A 17,697-nucleotide genomic window follows, 5' to 3' on the forward strand; every position below is an offset into this window, starting at 1 on the left:
TTCTCTTTCCTTCCCACCTTCCTTCCACTTGTCCTTCCTCCCTCCCTTCCTCCCTCCCTTCCTTCCTTCCTTCCTTCCTTCCTTCCTTCCTTCCTTTTAATGGTCCGGAGTTTGACACCTCTGATGTAGATGATTAAACACAGCAAGTAAGCTTTTATGTTTTATGAGCTATACATGAACAAATATATATATTGTGTTTGTTTACCCAAGAGTCATTTACACTCACAGAAATGTACAGTATGTAATCCTACTCAGTTATGTTGAAATAAAACTTCAGTGACAGAAATTCAAATAGATTTAATTGGAATTTTAGAGAGGACACCAGGCATATAATATGTTGTTTTTCTGCAGCATCAGAAACATGTCATCACTTCAAAATCATGTTTTCAAGCAATTTACATAAAATTAGAAAAGAAAAGTGTCTGACACCAAACATAATATAAGGCTTTACAAAACCACACCATGTAATTTCTTCAGTAACATGCCAGTGCCTTAAATCTAAAAGCTCCTTGTTGTGGTAAAGTTAGAAAATTATGACAGACGGTTTCTTTTTATTGTTTATTTGTTCTATGCACAGCTGCTTTGGGGATTTCTTTTACACACAAGCACTTATAACACTTTATTCGAAGCGTGAGAACCAGACGTTACTGAGTCCATGACTTCTGCTTTGTGTCTGGGAATATGAGTATTTTACAATAACAGATTACACAAGTCATATTCTGGTGTTGTTTATAGTCAGTATCATGAAATATGGGAGTTTTTTAAGGAAAAACAAGTTAACATTATTCACTATGTTCCTGGCAGTACAGAGAATGGTTTCTAACAGCATTAAGAGCATGATTTAGAGAGATAAACTCTACATACACTTGAATCTGTGGTGTTATACAATCACAACAGATGACATCTTATATGAAGACATGTGTTTGGAGTCTTTTGATGGTGAATATTGTCTGTAGATGTGCTTTTTCTCTCTCAGCACTTCTTTTTCTTCGTGTTTCTCTCTGATGGAGGGAGCCGTGGGATGTCTGCCAAAAAAAAAAAAAAAAAAAAAAAGGAAAAGTTTGACAGTTTGAGCACACTTCAGATTTCTCCTCAAATCTTCAGGCTGCTTCTAGGAAAGATGACTCAGCTAAACCTTAACAAACCTTTCTGGATGGATGACCCTGCATGTGGTTGAACAGTGAATGCAACAGCCGAGGAAGATGAAGAAACTTCCGACCAGGCCGAGATACAGGGGTGGTCCAACTTCGTAACTGAGGAGATGACAGTTTGAATCTACTACTCACGTAAATGTATCAAGTAGGTTTATGTAAAGACCACATTACCTCAGTTTTGAAGGATCTGCTTGGCTGTGTAAAAAAGCAGCGACGACTCTGTTTATGTATAAACAATAACCAGCAACGACTGATACGCCTGCATGAGGGAAGGCCGATGACACATGGGGAAAAAACAAAACAAGTCAAACCGGCGTGTTCTGAGAAGCTGCTCTCACATACGCTGAGGCTTTGTAAATGCAAACAAATCCCACTCACAGCTGACCAGATGGAAAGCAGACGCTGTTACTAACATCCTGTCCTTGCTTTTCCGGTCTCCTCCGATGTACGTGCACTCCAGTCCAAAGAACGTGAGCACTATGCCGATCAGGCCGAGCACAAGGCCGGACATCAGGAGCCCCCTGACTGCCTGGATGTATGCTAGACAACACACATGTGACATATAACCAAAATCATGTGACGTACATAAATGAACTCCATCATTGACTGGACATCAGTGATTATGTGTCAGTATGCCTACATTTGACTGCCCACAGCATCCCGAGGTCCACACAGTTCACTACAGAGGTTGAGTCTTCATAGCAGTCCCTCCACAGGTCTGACCAGAACCAGGCTGTCACCACCACAGAGGAGCCCCCTTGGCCCCCCAGCTGGGCCACCCTCCAGTGTGTAAATACAGCACATACATAAAAGTGTTTCTCTCATTTTATCCTCCAATACCTTAAAGTCTATTAAAATGTGATTAATAAACAGAGTTCATTGGTTCTTCATGAGTGGTTATATGCACTTTAACAATAGAAGGTATATAATAGACCTGGCTTTAAAGGAATAGTTAAACATTTTTGGAACTGTACTTTACTTGATCATTACAAAGCTACAGAAAGGAGATGGTTAGCTTAGCGTAAAGGCTGAAAACAAAGGGAAGCAGGTAGCCTGGCTCAGTCCCAAGATAAACAAGAGATAACATGTGAGCTATAGAGGTGCTGGTGTTTGTTGCTAGTTCAATAAAAACAGGCACAATTTGATGAGAACAGGTACGGTCCTGCTTTCAGAGAAGCTGATCCAATGATCCGATGGTTTTAACTTCAATTTCAATTAGCTTGGTGACATATTAAATCATATTTGAAGTAACTGAGTTAATAATAACTGATGGATTGAGAAACCTGATCATTTCTTAATGATGAGCTACAAGAATTCATCCTGCATTAAATCATCATGATCCATGCATTAGTTATGCATTACTCACACAAGTGTTTTGTACTCTTATTATAGTGAATATAGTCTTGTGTAGATAGAGAGATAGTTTGGTCAAATCAAACCAGCTCCTCCAGATGTCAATTCTTTTCACACAGTATCCAAAAGGTGTTTCAAAGTTTAATCACAACTATATGAATTTGTATTATTAAATAAACCAACATGGACATGTAGTTTTTATGTAATGAGCAGGAGGTAAGTTGGCACTTAGGCAAAAATCACTTATCAATCTTAGGAATCAGGATAGTTCTATAAATATCCTGGATTCTTATCTCAGCAGTATATAAGCTGGTATCTACAGCCACATTGTCCCTACAGTTTTTTTCCAATCCAGGCTTAATTGCAATGGGTGCATTCTTCTATTTGTTTCCTCTAACTCGTATCTGATTACCTCCAGTGGTCCATAGCAAGGGTGCAGCCCACCAAGCCCCAGCCCAGTACACAGAGCAGCAGGCCCAGAATCTGAGCCAGTCTCCTCCACATCACTACAGTCTGCTAAACAGGAGAGGCTTCACTTTAACATTCTTTTTTCATACTTTAAAATACTAATTTAGTACACATTACTGTGATGTGGCAGTTTCTTTATAAAACAAGTTTCTAGCTTTAACAGTCACATAACTTCAATTCAATTCTAAAAGCAGAGCCAGTAATCTCAGATGTGAAGATCATTAATGACTCCCTACCTTGTAAAGGAAGTAGTCCGCTAGTAATTAAAGAAAACAAAAACCACAAGGGTTTTGCGTCAAAACTATTAAAGCTGTACAAGTCCAGTCCTCCTACTGCTGCTGCTTGTGTTTATGTGTGAAGGTTTGAATAACAGCAAAGCAGACACTGTTTACTGTCAACCAGACCTGATCAGCCTGGAGGAGTTTTATTAGTTGTCTTAAAGGCGACACAAAGGCTGACAGCTCCATTATAATAGATGTGTTCTTAAATGATGTGTTTAAGTGAATAAACTGCATATATTATGAATTGTGAGAGCTCCAGTTTGAACAAATTATAGATAATGGACATGAGCAACAGGCAGCAAAAACCTTACACAAAACAGATATTTGACAAACAATTTTTGATACAAAATACAATCTGCATAATTAGTTTTTCTCATACATTGAACAGGAAGGCATCACATATAAGAGTCACATTCATTTAAATATAGGAGTTTTTGATGAACGGTGTAGTCTCACTCCTCGAACTGCCCGACAACGAAGACACTGTCCTGCTGCTGCTGCTGCTGCTGCTACTCCTGCCGGTACTGCTGCCACTGCTCCTGCTGCTCTTCGACCCAGACAAAGTCGATATACTCGATCTGGAAGACAGCCCAGATTCAGATCCTGACCCTGACCTGGACCCTGCAGACTTGGTGGTTCGCCGAGTCTTTGAAGACCGATCTGACTTTGCTGTACGTCCAGATTTTGATGTGCGTCCAGATGCAGAGGAGATGTCGGACACATCTGTGCTCTCAGACCTGGACGACAGCTCAGAAATAGAGGACACTTTGGTCTTGGAACTTATCTTTGACACTGTGGATAGAGCTGTGGAGGCCTTGGTTGTCTCGGGGTCTGGTACTGGTTGGATGGTGATTACCCTGGAGAGAGAGATTGAGAGAGAGACACATTTTGGTCCAACACAACAAGTCTGTTCAACCTCATATTCTATACCTGATTCAATCATGATAAAAAAGTAGTCACATTTGAATACATTGAGTGTAAAAATACAAAATTAGCCTACAGAACATCTGCCGTGTGTTAGATTTTTAAAATTTTGCAGAATGTATCTTCCCTAGACTGCTTAAAAAAACTAAAAATCACAGAAACTAACTACTGAGAACACTCTTGATGGCAGATAGATTTTGTGTATCTGCCATTTAGTTCTGTATGACAGAAAACAGCTGTTTGCTGACTCTGTGAGACCCATGAGACTCAACCAAGATAGTAAAGTTGCTTTGGCTAGAAAACCAAAACAATAAGCTAAATGGCTCTTAAAAGCACTCAATAGAGCTCAGAGAAACTAAAGATTTGAGTCGTCATTCTTTGACATACAAGTAGTTATGTGATAAATTCTTAATATAAAAATGTGTTTTAATTAGTTTATGTATTATATGGATGCTTGGAAAGGTTATGATTCAATGCCAGTTGACTGGTGGCCTACATGATGTGTAAAGTCAAACTATACGTGAGTTATATTACTACAGTTTCTGCTTGCTAGGTGATGTTGGAAGGGGGAGGATGTCTAAAAACTATAGACTTTGGGAGAAGGAGTATAAATGCAAAGGTATGCTGCAGTGTATGTATATAAATATGTATATAGAGGGAGAGCTTTGGTGTGGATTTCTGCTCTCAGAGTGCCTTCTAGTGTTGAAATTGATGCATTGCAAGACATTTTTTTTTCTTTCCTCATTTAATTTGGGAAGCCACACCAGAGTTTGTTTACACCAGTGGCTTTGGAATTATGCTGCAGGGCGTGTTCCAACAATAAACATCTGCATTGTGGATAATGAGTCATTTCACTGAGGCACATGAACAGGATGCTGGAATTTATTGAGGAAGTAAAAAAGTTATAGGGTTAGAGGATTCACTTCCCTATAACATTTGCGTGTACTCACGTGTGCCCTCCACAGAGCGGCTTACACACTGACCACAGATAGAAGAGGCCGCCGGTCATGTGAAAGGCTGAGCCGACCCAGCCGAGGAAGACAGGGGTGCCTAGGTCATACCTGTCAGTGTAAAAACAAAGAGAACTTATGAGATAATTATGTTTTCCAGCAGATGTTATATATTATACTACATTTAAGCCTATAAACTTACTGCAGTCCATCAAAGTCAGGGTTGAAGTACTCTACTGAGACGTACTGCGCATAAACAGCATACCCACATGTGGAGGAAAAACCTGAAATCATGTTGAGAGGAAGAGAGAAAACTTGTAAGCAAAAATAGCAGCAAGATGGTGGGAAAATAGGTCAGACAGTAGTATCAGTTAACTCCATAAAGTAGTCTGTACATGATAAGATAACAGGGGTGTAAGATAATTCTGAACGGCCACAAAATTATTGAGATAAACAAGTAGAAAAAATTATATTGGTTTTCTAGACTTTCCTCTAATCTGTTTTTTTCTGGGAATAACTGAATTTTACTTTACTGGGCCTCTAAAATAATACTGTTCTTTGGTTTAACTGGTCACAGTAGGTAGATACAGCATAGCCAACAACTAACTAACAAGCAAGCAAGATAAAAACAATTAAATTCCAAAACACTAGCAGGTATCATGGATGTTCATAAACCACATAGACATTAATTTAACAAAGCACCAAAATTCACTATAAAAAGCACTATAGTGTTGTTTAAAGGCCTGATATGATTGGATGATCTCAGGTCATAAAAGCCTTGTTATTAAAACTAGACATTTACCAGCGATTATATGACACCACCCCCCGGCGAAGATCTTTTTGTACTTGGACCGCTCCTTTCCCCCAATGAAGGTGCACTCCATACCCAACAGACTGAGCACAAATCCCAGCATGCCCAGGGAAAGACCTGTCATCAACAGGCCTCGCACTATCTGGATGTGACCTGGAGTCACACAGCAAGACACAAATAGACATTAATGAGAGTCTAGATGTCAGTTTGATGTCAGGGTTTCTTAGATTGAGTGGAAGACATGTTACCTACCCTCCACAGACCAGAGCATGGGGTAGTCGTAACAGTTGCTGACAGCTGTCGAGTCTGTAAAACACGATCTCCACAAACTGGACCAGTACCAGGCCACCTTAATGATGGAGGAACCCCCCATACCACCAATGGAGGTGATCTTCCAACCCTCCATGGCCATGGTGCAGGCTATGAAAATCCAGCCCAGTACTGTCATCAGGAAACCCCAAATCTGGACCACACGGATCTTCATTTCTGGGCCTCTTGTTGAGTGGATTCCAATCTAGATTTCGGATCCACGGAAGCTTTTGTTGTATTTCTCAAGCTTGATCGTTCATCCACAATCCAATTTTGATGATTTGCTTTTCTTTCTGGTTTATAATAGCATCTTCACATGGCAGTCCCTTACTGATGCAGGAGTCGCACATCAAGATTTCATCCAAATGCAAACAGATGTCCAAATGGCCTCCTCCTCAGCTGCCGTTCTCAGAAAAGGAGAGCACGAGTTGATCACAGGTACAAAGCAGGAGTGTGCTGCTGTTTGCCAGGTATCACTGTACATGTGGGTGAGAGACAACAGTCCCTCCGGTTCCCATGGGCCAAGGTTGAGTTTTGTCAAGTTTGAATCTAGAGAGTGCTAACCTAAGCATGTATCTCCAATTACCTCATACCCTCATTGTACTATCCTGAACTCTCCCTCACGTGTAGACACAGGTTAAAACATACAAGATCTGTTTATAGCATCAGTGAATATACCTTAATTTACAGTTTTCCCCCATGTATGAACAGTACTGTAAATTTTCATGGATTATTTCACTTTGATAACCTCATAACATTATCACCTCATAACATTATAATTATAGTTATAGATAGACATATTACATCCTTCTTTTTTCAAATTTTAGCATATATACATACATATATAATAGATTAACAATTACTGTAGTAAAGATTCACTGTATTTACTTTTATTTATTCCACTTTCTTTTCCTCAGGTCCTTTCTTCTCCTTTCCGTCTCATTACTTGGCTTATTATAATTGACCTTATTTAAAGACTGCACTCCTTCTCACTCATTTTCTTTCAACTTCACATGGGGTGGCAGACCTGGTAAGAGGTTTTATCTTATTTAGTTTACATTTTATCCTATGTACATTTAGTTTTATTGAAAACTTAATTTACCTATTATTTTTTCATTTACGGCTGCACCAATACAATCCTGATTATTGAAAATAAATCTAAAGAGTGAAGTCAAGTCTTATGGCCTTCCTTTTCCACACATCCTAAATGATGCCCACGATGATAGTTGACCTTTTTTGAACCTCATACTTATTTTACATGTACCATGAAATATGTAATAAAACTGCTGCTATGACCTGAGCTGTTTGAAGCATCATTCCTGACTTTGCCTCGGGCTTTAAGCTGTTTATGAGTAATTTTACTAAGACCTCGTTGTGCTGTGGGTCTCATAATTACAGTATAACGTCTCTGTGCTGTTATAATTAGAGTTAACTCTGAGGTAATGAGAGTTACGGGGAGTGATGAATGTTCTTTCGGCAGGGATGAAAGAGCTCCTCTTTGTCTCCAGGTCCTCTCGGCTTATGACAAAGTTATTGGTAGTGGTAGGGAGATATTGGACTTGGTGGAGTACTGGGAGAGATTTGTTTGGTGGGGGTGGCTTTTAATTAGCTTTAATCAGCATGATACAAAATAACAGAATAAAAGAATGCTTATATGACCTGTGCCGATTATGTTTCAAAGCAGCTGTGAGAAAAGCCAAGAAAATATTACAACAACCACAAAATCTGAGTGAAAATTGCTCCTATATTTTGCCCGTATGGTCACTCAATAGTTCAAAGGACTCATATTTAACCTTTAAATATGGTGAAGTTTCCTCACATCTACATTAGTACTGCTCTCTGCTGGTTTGATTGCATTAATGCATTCAAATACTGATGGTAAAGTGATGTGGTTCTGTACCCTCACACTGCATCCTCCTTTGTTTTGCTGCTACAATGACAAATTTTATAGGACGTCAAAGTGATTTGGCTTGTGACCACTTGATACACGAGTGGTGGGCAGTTGTGCATGATTGTTTTATTTGAATATTTTTTAGCTTCTGTTCTAGGAATGGATGTGATGGTTGGTCAGTCCTATACATTTTCAGAATTTCATGGGTCCTCTTGTTGATCCACTAATCCATCACCATCATGAGGTTGGCATGGGTCTGAAACTGCTTAACAACTACTGGATTTAGGTTTATTTAGGCAATCACATAACCTTTAGTTTCATCTTGTGAATCGTTGTGGGGGGTCCTGACCCCCAATTTGGGAACCATTGGCCCTGGTTACCTGCTGTGAAGTTGAAGCATACTCACATTTCATGCTTTTGTAGAAAGTTTAAGGAGTTGGGTAACATACCAGTTGGGTAATATACCAGAAACATACCACATACAGAAGAGGAAATGTATTTTCAAAGTAAGCCTTCCAAGTTTAAAATTGCACACATTATTTCCTTAACTCCATTTAGATAAAACTTTTGTGAGCTATCATATACTGCATTGTAAAATTTTCTTTCAACAGAAAATAATATAAAAAGTCTAAGCTTTAAGCAAACTGATACATCACATCTGTGGTTTTAACATCTCTGTAATGCAGATAGTAGTCAATACAATACCACCATTCTGCAGAGCCATAGACACCTGACACTTGTTTACGGATGCAAGGCGGTGGAAAGCACAGGGCAGCTGCTCTCTGCCAACTGGTTCAAGTATCCGACCTCTGGGCCAAGAGGTTTTGCGTAACATAGCCTGGGGTTCCTATTGATAATAATTCCTAGGTGGAGATGGATGGCCGATAGGAGGGGAAACCTCCGGTCGGTCCTCCAGATCTGCATAACCATCTCTGGGGTCAGATGTGACCTGGTGACCCATGGAGGTCAGATCAGTCCAGACCAAGGAAATTGAGAAAGGCCTTCGTATGATTCATCTTACTGCTTGAGAAATATGAACAGAAACTGGAATTTTAGCACAGATAACTAGGCTTTAAAAGCACAGTTACACAATGTGTTATTTCCAAAACAATCTCCTTGTAATAGGTCTCTATGATCAAATGTATACATAACACAAAAATGTTATTCTATGAAGAGAAAACTGCTTTAAATTATTTATGGGGAAATATACAAAAATTTATCTTTCTAACCCCTGAATTTCCAATGCTGTGAATTCTGGATCCAACACACAATTTTTCTTACAGTTTTCATTAGTACCTTTTACCCAGAATTATAAAAGAAAAATGAACTGTGTGTCCAGTCTATCTATGTGAGACAGGTAGTAAAGGCCAGCTTGTTGAAGGTGACCTGAGAGTTTGAACAGTGCCAAGTCAAATTTCCTGCCCTAAAAGAAAAACAAGCTTATGTTTATGAGTTATTGACAGAGATGACCCGGTAAGCAGCCATATTTAAAAAGGAAGCTATATTTATTGAGATATTTTAGAAGCATGTTTTTCCTGTCGTTGTACTGTCAAAAAGATAACTGATGACTAACTTATATGTCCAGGCACAAAAGTTCATGAAAGTAATTGCTCCTGTTGGTGAAATAGTTTCTGGTCACCACAAACTATTCATGTAACAGCAAGATAGAGTTTCACACATAGGCATTTCTTCCAAACTGCCTTGTAGGCTCCCGTGGTTCTTTTTGGTGGCTGTTGACTGTCTTGCCGTGCTTGTTGCGCGTTGTGACAAATGATGCAGCTCCACTGTAGGAGTATTCAGCTCTGCAAAATCCAGGAGAAGAAAGAGTTAAAAAACAAAACTATAAGTTACAAGATGATTAATTAAATAAGCACCAATGAAATAGTGAAAAACATGATGGCAGTTTGTTTTATGTATTAATGTGAGGAGTGTTGCAGTTATTGTTCCACACAGATCAGATGCTTTCGATGCTACTATTTTTACTCAAATCAGTGGATCGGAGGCTTCAGGGAACGTGTTAGTCACATGCTTCATGTACACCAGAAGTTATTAGGGAGGTCTTTGGTTTTAAAGGTGAAGTGTGTAGGATTTAGTGCCATCTAGTGGTGATTTGACAGATTGCAAACAAATGGATAATTCTCCCCTTCCAAGCATAATATACAATGACAAAAAACACAAAAACGCAAAAGGCATGTACATTATTCTGCACAGTGAAAGCCAAACATTCATGAGAACTAACAGTCAGGCAGTGACATATTTTGGAGTGGATGTTAACTTTGAATTTTATCTTCAGGGGAGCATTCATGTCTGTACCAAATTTAGTGGCAATCCATCTAATAGATGTTGAGACATTTCACTCGTAACCACAAATGTAAACCTTGTGGTGGTAATAGAGAAAAAGTCACAGGATCACCAAAGTACTAAGGGTGTATCTTATGGGGACCATAAATGTCAATACAAAATTTCATGGTAATCCATTCAACAGTTGTTGAGACATACCAGCCTGGATATCATTAACAGGGAAGGCTTTCTTTCTTAGCTCGCCTGATGCAACATTTTCCTATAGGCGTCCTCTGTCAAGGTGACTTTCACTTCAGAAAGGTCCTTATTACTCAACTACAACAAAGAAAACATTCAGCCATCATCAGTGGCGTAACTAATCAAAATGACGATCATACAATTTGCCCAGTAGGTTCAGCAATTACGAGACAAGATGTTGAGAGAGATAAGTGGATGCTTTAGACGTTAACCGTCTCTCCATTGCAGTTACAGTAATTATTTAAATTGCCTGATTGAGTTAGCAAATCTGCAGTTTAGAGTCAGTCCAAGTCTGATTTCAAAGCCCCTGTGGTTGATGACAGATGTTAGAAACACCGACTCGCCTCATACTGAAGCCTTCAGACAGGGAGAAACAGAAGATAAGTCCTCCTAAGATACACAGCACAGACCCAGCCCAGCCGATGAAGAGAGCTGCTCCCAGCTCAAACCTGCAGGGTTGAAGTAAAAAAAGAAATGTATGACTGGATTTCCTTTCATCTGAATTTGCTTTTTATCTGCTCTCGGACAAACCCTTCTTTTATTCCTGAATAGCCTACTTACTTCTGAGCAACAAAGAGGGGGTCAAAGAAGTCAGTTGTGATCCTGTGAGCATATATGGAGCATGCAGTCAAACAGCAGAGGCCTGTGGACAGAAATAAGAGGATTTCCACTTCAGATCTGACTGAAATCAAAGCGAGAGCTGATGTAATATAACAGACATAGAGAAAGGTCTTCAGTGTTAGCAGAAGAGTTGGGGGTTTTTTACCACTGAGAATGAAGTGGAAGCCCGAGAGGACGGTCAGACGAGCTTTGGTGGTCTCTGAGCCTCCAATTTTTGTGCACTTCATTCCTATCAAAGCGAAGATCGCACCAAAGAAACCCAGACACACAGCGGCGATCATCAGACCCCGACACACCTGAATGTAGGCTTCATGAGAGAGATAGAGAAGAGGAGAGAGTGCTTTAAAGTAGTGGTTCCCAACCTTTTTGACCCTACATAGAAAGCAATGTCTACGTATGACCCTTATCAGAGATTATGACCTCAGTGTGTTCATGGATTGTGAGCAGTGATTTTTCCTTAAGAGTTTGTTGTTGTTCAAGATTTTTTTGGGGGGCATTTTTGCCTTTTTATTTCACAAGATAGCACAGAGGCTGAGAGGAAATAAGGAATGACTTGCAGCCAAAGTCCCTTGCTGGAATCAAACCAGGGACACTATTATTATGTGGCATGTGTAGTAACCACTCAGCTACCAAGGTGCTCCTTAAGTGGTGATTTTAATTACTTTTAGAGGCCAGAGAAGGTGAAAGCTAGAGCATTTACTTTGCTTGTTATTCTTATTCAATGTCTTGACAAGAACAAGTTTTCACATTAATCTGCTGAAATGAAAACGTTTCTCTGTGCTCTCCTGGAATTTGGTTAAAACACAAGAGGATTTTATGACATCACAACTAGCCTGGAGCAAATCATGGCTCAGTTATTCAAGTGTGATGTGGAAACTTTAACCTTCCGGTGCACAAACGCTAGCTGATTTTGGTAGAAACCCCCAATTTGATATAGTTCAAATAGTAAATATTTTCAGTTATCATCTGATGACCCCTCACATTTCTCATAGGACCCACCCTCAGGTTGGGAACCATTGCTTTAAACCCTTGTAGGAAAAGGACTGGTGTGTAAAGGAGTTTAAATGTGTCCTTAATCACCAGAAAGAGGCAATAGATGAATCATGAGAAGTCTTTGAACATCTCAAAATGCCAAGAATTGCACAAGCAACACCTTTCCTTATTACTACTACTAAGTAATGGAAAGTGACAAGTGACCTCTGTAGGACTGTATGACTTTCTCAGATTGCTTCATTCGGTAACATTAGGAGGTTGTATCAGCCCAGGTCATCTCCTCTGCTGAAATATGCCTCTGTTGGCCTTTAGCTTTAAATGTGGTGGTTGTTTGTGGCCTGAAGCCAGAGTCAGAAAAGGAAATATCAAGTTGCAAATGCGTTTGTTTACAATGGTAGTCATTCATCCGAAAACAACAAGTGCTCCTGATTTTGAGCATCAGTGCTTCACTCAGATGGATATTCACAGCTGCATCGTCCCTCAGAAACACTCAGAAAGATAGATGTACCTCTGTTTATGACCTCAGGAAGACAACATCATACAGCATACAACATCAGTCATGATGGTGAACTCACCGTCCAGAGCCAGCATCGAAGGAAAGTCCTTGCAGTTGGACACACCGGTGGAATCAGTCACACAAGTTTTCCACAGGTTGGACCAGAAGGTAGCTGTGGTGATGACTGTCCCGTCCACAGAAGACACCTTCCAGTAGTCTGTCGGCAGGGTAGACGACACCAGGATCCAGCCTGAGATGGTCAGGATAAAGGCAACAATCTCCGTTGCCATGTTACCCATTTTTCCTCTGGTTTGGGAGGACGGAGAATTTTTTGGAGGTGCTCGCTGGAGAGGAACAGTCTTTCCCTCAGAAGTGACAGAGGGGAGGTGGGAGGGTTGGTGCAGGGCAGGTGCGTCAGTGTTGGCAGTTCTGCAGAATTTTGCTTCTCTTTCACCTGCTCAGCTAAGGATCTATGCCGAAGAAGGAATACTTCATTCACCGAAATACAATAACTACTTGTATATTGTGTTTGTGTGTGGTGGTGGTGGTCGCAGTGCGGGGGTGCACACACTGCCCATCACTCCACACACTGTGCAGATGGTCTGCAAGCGGATCTGCAGGAGAAGGAAGTCATTAATTGAAAGCATCTGAAAAGTATCTGACACAGAAGGAACACAAGATGAGGAACAGAGATAGGAGACACTAGCTTGGTGGTTTGAATAAATGGGTGGATGATGTAGATTCTGTTTCTGTTTTGTTGCACCAGAAGTTAGCAATAAATAGTTTAAAGTCCTCATTACAGAAACCAGCAGTGCTACTATGGTTAGAATATAATTTGATCCTGGTTTTACCTGCAGTGGTTTTGCGGCATTATGGCTCCATCAAGTGGCAACTGTGACATTTCCTCATTTCTTAGACTAGGCCTAGAAGATAGTGGCAGTACATGGCATTAGAATCAAGCAGTGGTTCTCAAACTTTTTGTCTTGTCATACCCTACAATCATATGAATGAGATGTGTTCATTTGAATTTTAAATAAAGCTATTTAGTATGTAAAAGTAGGTATTGTTACAAGGCATATAGTAATACCTACATCTCTAAACATGTCTACTACTAGTGCATGAAGTGGCAGAAGCTGGACATTTCTTTTAGCTAAAGTATGGATTGAAACTTTTCTGCTTACATGCTTACTTTCATATATGTAGTGTTGAGATTTTGTGGCTTTTGAAAGAAGAAACTGTTCATTTTTCTACGTCCATGTGAAAAGTTGAGAGAGAAGAACAAACCCTTGTTCCCTATGACATGAGTTTTTGCTGCTACACCCTTACTTGGCCTGATATGGCCGGTATTTTATTGTGGCAAAAGTTATCAAAAGTTAGAGTTTGCTGTGTAACTAACATTTTACTGGCTTTATAAATGATTTACCATTGTTCTGTGATTGCTGTTTATGGTCACAATGGGGTCTGTATGGCAGAAGTTACACTGTAGTCTCAGTTTATAGTTGATTCAGGTAGGTAGGAAGCATGTTTTGTGCAATTGGCACCTCTTTTTGCAGTGGTGGAAAATGTATTCAGCATTTGCTCAAGTAAAATTAGTAATTACACAAGAACTATATTTAATTTCAAGTAAAAGTCTGACATTGAAGTAAGAATATTCAATTACTATACTGAAAGTACAATGTTAAACTACTTAACTTTCTATTTTCTACTTCTTTATACTCATACTCATACTCTACTTATACTACACTACACATATATTTATACTTATACTAAATTTACACTTAAACTTAAACTATATTAGACTTATACTAATACTTATACTATACTTATACTTAAACTTAAACTATATTAGACTTATACTAATACTTATACTATACTTATACTTGTATACTTATAATTATACTTACACTTATACTTAAACTTAAACTCAAACTTATACTATACTTATACTATACTAAACTACATTTCTGAGGGAAATACTGTATATTTTTAGTCCACTGATGTTATTTTGCTGATAAGATTTTTCTTACAAAGCATATAATCAAATTCTTAAATATGTGGCATTGTTCAATGCACAAACTCCCCTCCCCTCAAGCTGCAGACATCTATTTCTAGACAAAAATGTAATGAATGTTACTGCACTGACATATAAAAGTATATATATCTCACTGCAGTGCCTTCACAACTGTTCATATGAATGTTTATTTTATGTCCTTGTTCTCTCTTATTTTTAGTCCTTTATCTGCATTGTTATCGTAGTTTGTCCTTTGCTGTTCTCTTAACAGACACACTTTGTGGTTAAGTTGGCATGCTGTGGCTGTTACTATTGAATGAAATGATTTAATTTAATAGTGATGGAGAACAGTAAGATGACCCGGAAATGACTCTCCAAGGTAGGATTACTGTGTGATATGACAGCGTTTAATGCAAAAACAATTGATTACAGATTGAAAGCTTCCTGTGATTACTGTCTTAGCACACATATGGGCTGCTGGGCAACTATTAAACTGCAGGATTGAACTTTGAGCAATGAGGGAGTTGAGCGACTTTGAGCGAGCCAGGCGCACATTAATTAAATTCCAAATCTTGTCCTGAAAAACCGTTACAGTCACCCTCACAGAGATTTCTAATCAAGGATTAGATCTAATCTCTGTTTGCCGAGTAAGAGGGATTGTTTCCGGAGCAAATAAAGTAATTATGCCAAACATTTCTAGACACCTGAAGCCTTCTGGTTGGATCTGCCCCTGTTGACCCTGACAGTTTCCCTGGTCATAAAATAGGTACAAGTACAGTGTTTCTGTAGTCAGCATTCCAGGAAAAACCAAACCCAGGTGTTTTACTGTCTGTAAACAACGGCGAGAAGGTGCTGAGAGCATTGTTGCGTAAATCTCTTGATAGTCAAAGCCTTTGTGGCACGTTTCCATGGCTGCCGTTGCCGAGCAGTCCCAGAGGGGACCCTAATCCCAGTAAACCTGCTAATGAAAGGGAGGCAGCTGGAACAGATTGTTATCTGTGTTAACCTGTTGATGACATCCACTTAATACCATGAATATGATGGTCTGATAATCCCAACCTTTCAATTGGAAGACGAATCACTAATGGTTGATGCAGGACATAAGCAGGTATCTTTCTTGATATCTGCTGTAACATGGATACATTTCTTTCAGTGCCTCAATGATGCACAGTCTGTCTGTTGCTCAGTCCACCACTTTGAGATATTGGATGCCTTGATTGCCTTGAGACTTTGTATAGACGCTCATGGTGCCAAGAGGATTCATTCGAATAACTTTTCGTAAATCTCAGACTGGTCCTGTAGTACCACCCTGAGGTTCACATTTGTGGTTTTGAGAGAAATGTCGAACTACTTAATGGATTACGTGCCCCTTAGGATGACTCCGCTGACTCCATCTAGCGCCATCGTCACCACAACAACATTTATTCAAAGGAGCATAAGTACAACAGTGTTACCAAATCTAGATTATATACTAATACAGCAGTTGGTATATATACTAAAAAGCCTATAATTTGATAGAACCCAATGCGAAATAGCAAAGAGAGAGAGGGGGGAATGACCTGCAGCATATGTCCCTTGCTGGAATCAAACCAGGGTTGCTGTCATTATGTGGCATGCGCGGTAACCACTCGGATACCAAGGAGCTCCAGCCCTTCATTATTGAGTGTGCTGTTGATGGAGACTACTCTCTCATGGTGCACGGCACAAAGAAAATGAGGAGGAGGAGTTAAAAAGTTGAAGTGGATAGTCTTGAAACAGGTCAGAGTTTGTTTGTATAGTATCATTTACTCATCCTTGATTTCTTGGACACTAATTTTAAAAATTGTACTTCATGAAAACAGCAGTGGTGTAAAGTAATTAAATACATTTACTCAAGAACTATGCATTTGTATAATTTTGAGGTACATTGAGTATTTCCATGTGATGTGATCCAATATTTCAGCAAAAATCAAAGACGAGAGAAAAAGCCCAAAAACTCTAAACACATCTGTGTATCAGAACTTTGTTTCTTCTTCTTTTTCAGGTGTATCTGGTGACCTTTTAGAGAGACCCTGACCCCTAGGTTACACATTGATGCTTCAATATTAACAATCTAAGGCTGTCATATATAATAATATACCAGTCAGAAGGAGGTACCAGGTACTGAACCAAAACAAAAAAAGACATGCTGCATAAATACTGTAAACTGTAATCAAGATAAAACAAAGACTGTGATCACTTCTTCTCTTGTGTTGATTGAAGGGAGAACAAACCAGGCCTATCACATGGCTGGGATAGCATGGGAAAGGAGTGTTGATCCCCTGCCGATGAATGTTATTGGGCTGAGTTCAGGTGCTTGTATTAATCTCCTGCTGGCTTTTTTCCTTCAGTCCTTTTCCCAGTCGGTGCTAGCTAAACATCAACGGGGTAATAACATGCACGGTGTTAGGGCCAGGGCCGCTCCAGTCTTGTTATCATGAGTTTTTCAGTGTCAGGACAATAGTTTATCTTGGCTTCATGTGACTCATTTATTAGATTTCCTTGAACATAGAAGTTTTAGTGTCAGTCGGGAAGAGGACGAGAGGAGGGGAGTGTTATCTCTCTAACTCTCTCACAGGTTTTCAGTGTAGGGAACACCTGTAGTGTGTTAGAGAGCATCTGTCATCTACGACTCTCTCTTTATTTATCTGATATATGCTTTGTGTGCGTATGTCATGTGTCTTTGTGTTTGTGTGAGGGACGAGTCAGTGAGAGACGAGGACAAAGCAAACAAATTTGAATTGAAAGGAAATTTTTCTCTTCTCGTCCATGGAAAAAACATGATTATAAAACTACCCCACTGTTTTATAGTCATACACGTGAGAAAGGGCACACTAAATTTCCTTTTATCAAAAGTGACACATGTACTTTGTTATCAT

General features: G+C 39.5%; 3 protein-coding genes across 4 annotated transcripts; all 3 read right to left on the bottom strand.

The window, feature by feature from the left end:
- Window positions 1-1,488: 1,488 nt before the first annotated feature.
- Window positions 1,489-3,011, bottom strand: LOC128354212 (claudin-10-like). The gene is made up of 3 exons (XM_053314477.1): window positions 2,920-3,011; window positions 1,795-1,934; window positions 1,489-1,694 (listed from the first exon to the last, which is right to left on the bottom strand). Exons 1-3 carry the CDS (start codon window positions 3,009-3,011, stop codon window positions 1,489-1,491), a joined length of 438 nt encoding a protein of 145 aa, XP_053170452.1.
- A 663-nt stretch (window positions 3,012-3,674) lies between these two features.
- On the bottom strand, window positions 3,675-6,425 carry cldn10e (claudin 10e). Its single transcript, XM_053314706.1, has 5 exons — window positions 6,194-6,425; window positions 5,933-6,094; window positions 5,333-5,414; window positions 5,131-5,241; window positions 3,675-4,113 (listed from the first exon to the last, which is right to left on the bottom strand). Exons 1-5 carry the CDS (start codon window positions 6,423-6,425, stop codon window positions 3,675-3,677), a joined length of 1,026 nt encoding a protein of 341 aa, XP_053170681.1.
- Window positions 6,426-9,813: 3,388 nt separating this feature from the next.
- On the bottom strand, window positions 9,814-13,088 carry cldn10a (claudin 10a). 2 transcript variants are annotated; one of them, XM_053314574.1, is made up of 5 exons: window positions 12,869-13,088; window positions 11,446-11,607; window positions 11,241-11,322; window positions 11,024-11,128; window positions 9,814-9,943 (listed from the first exon to the last, which is right to left on the bottom strand). In XM_053314574.1, exons 1-5 carry the CDS (start codon window positions 13,086-13,088, stop codon window positions 9,814-9,816), a joined length of 699 nt encoding a protein of 232 aa, XP_053170549.1. The 2 variants fall into 2 exon arrangements, with proteins under 2 accessions (XP_053170549.1, XP_053170548.1); XM_053314573.1 differs by having other exon boundaries at window positions 9,814-9,941; window positions 11,016-11,128.
- Window positions 13,089-17,697: the final 4,609 nt, after the last annotated feature.

Source organism: Scomber japonicus, chromosome 24 (assembly GCF_027409825.1).
Source record: "Scomber japonicus isolate fScoJap1 chromosome 24, fScoJap1.pri, whole genome shotgun sequence".
Lineage (NCBI taxonomy): Eukaryota > Metazoa > Chordata > Actinopteri > Scombriformes > Scombridae > Scomber > Scomber japonicus.

Bases quoted from the DNA above. Each gene is read 5' to 3' on its own strand.
- LOC128354212 (XM_053314477.1), bottom strand. From the start codon at position 3,011: ATGTGGAGGAGACTGGCTCAGATTCTGGGCCTGCTGCTCTGTGTACTG. The intron at 1,935-2,919 runs GTAATCAGATAC...TACACACTGGAG, and splicing joins CTTGCTATGGACCACTGGAG to GGTGGCCCAGCTGGGGGGCC. The intron at 1,695-1,794 runs GTAGGCATACTG...TGTGTTGTCTAG, and splicing joins GATGCTGTGGGCAGTCAAAT to CATACATCCAGGCAGTCAGG.
- cldn10e (XM_053314706.1), bottom strand. From the start codon at position 6,425: ATGAAGATCCGTGTGGTCCAGATTTGGGGTTTCCTGATGACAGTACTG. The intron at 5,415-5,932 runs GTAAATGTCTAG...ACATGATTTCAG, and splicing joins GTGGTGTCATATAATCGCTG to GTTTTTCCTCCACATGTGGG. The intron at 4,114-5,130 runs GTGAGTACACGC...CTCTCTCTCCAG, and splicing joins CCGCTCTGTGGAGGGCACAC to GGTAATCACCATCCAACCAG.
- cldn10a (XM_053314573.1), bottom strand. From the start codon at position 13,088: ATGGGTAACATGGCAACGGAGATTGTTGCCTTTATCCTGACCATCTCA. The intron at 11,608-12,868 runs GTGAGTTCACCA...TCTCTCATGAAG, and splicing joins TTCGATGCTGGCTCTGGACG to CCTACATTCAGGTGTGTCGG. The intron at 11,129-11,240 runs GTAAGTAGGCTA...TCAACCCTGCAG, and splicing joins CCCCTCTTTGTTGCTCAGAA to GTTTGAGCTGGGAGCAGCTC.